The sequence below is a fragment of the Physella acuta genome, unplaced genomic scaffold (assembly GCF_028476545.2).
Source record: "Physella acuta isolate Inbredline_101_S28 unplaced genomic scaffold, ASM2847654v3 ptg001261l, whole genome shotgun sequence".
NCBI lineage: Eukaryota > Metazoa > Mollusca > Gastropoda > Physidae > Physella > Physella acuta.
This window is the reverse complement of record NW_026732776.1, coordinates 104,118-108,128: the sequence shown is the minus strand read 5'-3', so window position 1 is coordinate 108,128 and position 4,011 is coordinate 104,118. Positions and strand designations below refer to the sequence as shown.

At 39.8% G+C, this 4,011-nt stretch overlaps 1 protein-coding gene across 1 annotated transcript; it reads right to left on the bottom strand.

The window, feature by feature from the left end:
* Positions 1 to 270: 270 nt before the first annotated feature.
* On the bottom strand, positions 271 to 4,011 carry LOC131957736 (uncharacterized). The gene is made up of 3 exons (XM_059322486.1): positions 3,612 to 4,011; positions 2,422 to 2,574; positions 271 to 1,395 (listed from the first exon to the last, which is right to left on the bottom strand). Exons 1-3 carry the CDS (start codon positions 3,627 to 3,629, stop codon positions 385 to 387), a joined length of 1,182 nt encoding a protein of 393 aa, XP_059178469.1. The 5' UTR covers positions 3,630 to 4,011; the 3' UTR covers positions 271 to 384.

Here is a 4,011-nt window from a genome sequence, read left to right as displayed (position 1 = left end):
TGTTTACGAAAGCTGTTAACGAGAGCTGTTAACGAGAGCTGTTAACGACAGCTGTGATTGACAGCTTTTAACGAGAGCTGTTTACGAAAGCTGTAGTGATAACGAAACTCGTTAAAGAAAATTAATCAAAGAAGATCACCGGCAACGAATGATTGCATAACTTTTTTTTGTATGGCAATAAATAATACAGAAATAAAATAAAGAATCCTTTGCTCTTACAAAACATCACGGCCATTCCCCCCCCCCCCCCCCTCCCCCAAAAGAAATGGAAAATATATTTTTTATAAAAAAAAATATGTTGAACTAGAGTCTGAGTTTTGAAATGATCCCATGTGATGAATTATCTTTCTGTTGCGATTCAGACCTGAATTTATTTCCGTGATGTCAGAAAAAATGTCCGTTTGGTTGAGAGGAATCTGTCGTGTCTTGATACTCGTCTGACCCAGCGTTTCCTGACGACTCGCGTATAGGACGTAACGAGTGCGCATGTCTGATTTCATCAATGTCTATGGATACCAGATTGGCCTTGCTGCGATAGACGCGGTTTTTGAGGTCTATGACACAGGGCTCGTCCACCAGACCCAGCAGCGCGCGCTCCACGGCAGACGAGTACTGGAACACCTGATGCACAGGTTTGCACGGAACGGGAGGCGGCCTTGGCCTTCGTGGGCCGGTCATCCGTGGCAGCCTGGAGGGCTTGCGTTTAGGCGCGACAGACGGGTCCCGTCTGGGGGAGTAGAGCGTCCTGTAGCTCCAATAGCCCGGCTTGGTTACGGGCGGCTCCACCTCGATGTTTCGCTTCTTCCTCAGGTCACGGTGGTACTCTGGGTATGGCGATATTAAAATGCATTCTCCTGTCTCGGCAATGTCTGCGTTAGTAGACTCATGCCGATCAGGAGCGTTTTCTGATTGGTTGACTTGCGCATGGAAGTCAGACGTTTCAATATCCGGTCTCATATACACGCCGACGCGACGTCTGCGGTTTTGTTGATTGGACGATTTCTCCTCCTGGATGTCGTCTGCTGATTGTTTCTTTCTGATTAGAAAAATGGCGCCGTTTCCTCCCATCATCTCATGTGTTTCCATGCTAGTCATGTCCTGTGATTGTTGAGGACTTTGAATGCTTTCCGATTTGAAATGACTCTTTGGGCTGTCAGAGTTTAGCGGAGGTAAAAATGAATTTTTCCGAACTCCTTCTTGTCCAGTGGTATCGCGAGATATTTTTCTACGTAATTGGATGTTCTCCATGGGCAAGTTCAACGATTCGTTAGAACCATTGTCGTCATTCATTTTTTTCTCTGCTATGTCCTTCATTTTCTCAGTGTACGCCACCATGGAGTGCTCCAAGGATCTCCTGTTGAACCTGATCGACTGGAGATCCTTGCGGTGGAGCGTCTGTTGGGTGGGAAACAAAACATTTTTTTAGCAGCAAAACAACGTGAGCAAGTAAAATATCAGAACTTTAAAGTAAAACAACTTGTGCAAGTAAAATATAAGAACTTTAAAGTAAAACAACTTGTGCAAGTAAAATATCAGAACTTTAAAGTAAAACAACGTGAGCAAGTAAAATATCAGAACTTTAAAGTAAAACAACTTGTGCAAGTAAAATATCAGAACTTTAAAGTAAAACAACGTGAGCAAGTAAAATATCAGAACTTTAAAGTAAAACAACTTGTGCAAGTAAAATATCAGAACTTTAAAGTAAAACAACGTGAGCAAGTAAAACATCAGAACTTTAACGTAAAACTACTTGTGCAAGTAAAATATCAGAACTTTAAAGTAAAACAACTTGTGCAAGTAAAATATCAGAACTTTAACGTAAAACTACTTGTGCAAGTAAAATAACAGGACTTTAAAGTAAAACAACTTGTGCAAGTAAAATATCAGAACTTTAAAGTGAAACAACTTGTGCAAGTAAAATATCAGAACTTTAAAGTAAAACAACTTGTGCAAGTAAAATATCAGAACTTTAAAGTAAAACAACTTGTGCAAGTAAAATATCAGAACTTTAAAGTAAAACAACTTGTGCAAGTAAAATATCAGAACTTTAAAGTAAAACAACGTGAGCAAGTAAAATATCAGAACTTTAAAGTAAAACAACTTGTGCAAGTAAAATATCAGAACTTTAAAGTAAAACAACGTGAGCAAGTAAAATATCAGAACTTTAAAGTAAAACTACTTGTGCAAGTAAAATATCGAATTAGTACTGCATGGCATATATTATGACAAAAGACTGGTATATGATCAATTGATGATTTACGTTGAATCAGACAGAAGATGTATACGTAATCAGACAAAAGACCCACTTGTAATCAGACAAAAGACCTACTTGTAATCAGACAAAAGACCTACTTGTAATCAGACAAAAGAGCTACATGTCATCGGTCAGAAGAGCTAGACGTATTAAAACAGAAGACCTACTTGAACAGTTGTAATCGTGTCTGATGATTTCCGATTCAACAGCGCATTGCGAGTTGCCGCCCCTGCTTGCACCTCGCTGTGGATACCCGCCACACCCGCATACGAGGTGTACAACGACCACGATCTGTTGATGGGTGGGTCTAGCAACGAAACCTAGGGGGGGGGGAAGAATTGGTATGATATTAATAAGTAAATTAATTCTTCGCTGCTTATTGTTATAAAAGATACATGGCGGCCCAGTTAAACTTTAGTCAGTGGCCCCAGTTAAACTGTTGTCAGTGGCCCCACTTAAACTTTAGTCAGTGGCCCCACGTCAGTGGCCCCACTTAAACTTTAGTCAGTGGCCCCAGTTAAACTTTAGTCTATGGCCCCAGTTAAACTTTAGTCAGTGGCCCCACATAAATTTTAGTCTGTGGCCCCAGATAAACTTTAGTCAGTGGCCAAGTTAATCTTTAGTCTGTGGCCACAGTTAAACGTCTGTGACCCCAGTTCAACTTTAGTCAGTGGCCCCGCTTAAACTTTAGTTAGTGGCCCCACTTAAACTTTAGTCAGTGTCCCCATTTAAACTTTAGTTAGTGGCCCCACTTAAACTTTAGTTAGTGGCCCCACTTAAACTTTAGTCAGTGGACCCACTTAAGCTTTAGTCAGTGGCCCCACTTAAACTTTAGTTAGTGGCCCCACTTAAACTTTAGTTAGTGGCCCCACTTAAACTTTAGTTAGTGGTTCTACTTAAACTTTAGTCAGTGGCCCCACTTAAACTTTAGTTAGTGGTTCTACTTAAACTTTAGTTAGTGGCCCCACTTAAACTTTAGTTAGTGGTTCTACTTAAACTTTAGTTAGTGGCCCCACTTAAACTTTAGTTAGTGGCCCCACTTAAACTTTAGTTAGTGGCCCCACTTAAACTTTAGTCAGTGGCCCCACTTAAACTTTAGTCAGTGGCCCCACTTAAACTTTAGTCAGTGGCCCAGTTAATCTTGAGTCAGTGGCCCCAGTTAAACTTTAGTCAGTGGCCCCACTTAAACTTTAGTCAGTGGTTCTACTTAAGCTGACGAGTACACTAAAACTGGCTTTTAAAAAAACATTGATATTAAACTTTAACAATATAATAAGATTTAAATAGTTAAAATACAAAAGTAAGATATGCCTATATTATGAAATTTTTAAAATAAATAAATCGTTTGAAAACTTACTCTTCTATGTTTATACATTCTGCGGTACTTATCCCTCTATTTGTTTAGGTTTTCCTATAGAAAATCCGTTATTGTTTTATCCTACTTGAAGCTCTGCCATTTCTGTTGTTCTCTATCCAAGTCTTCTAATGTAGTTCTGCCAACTATTTTGTTCTCTATCCAAGTCTTCTACTGCCAATCTGCCATATATGTTGTTCTCTATTCAAATTAACTTACACTATTATTTCTCGCAGCCGAAATCTCTTCTATTAATGCCGACATATTTAGTCGAAGGTTGCTACATGAGAGGGGCGAGGCGAGGCGCGTTGTTCAATATCATTATCCCAAACACGAGCCATTGTTGGGGAATTCCTGGACCAATGTAGCCTGATTTGATTACCTAAATAGTCTGCACGCTATT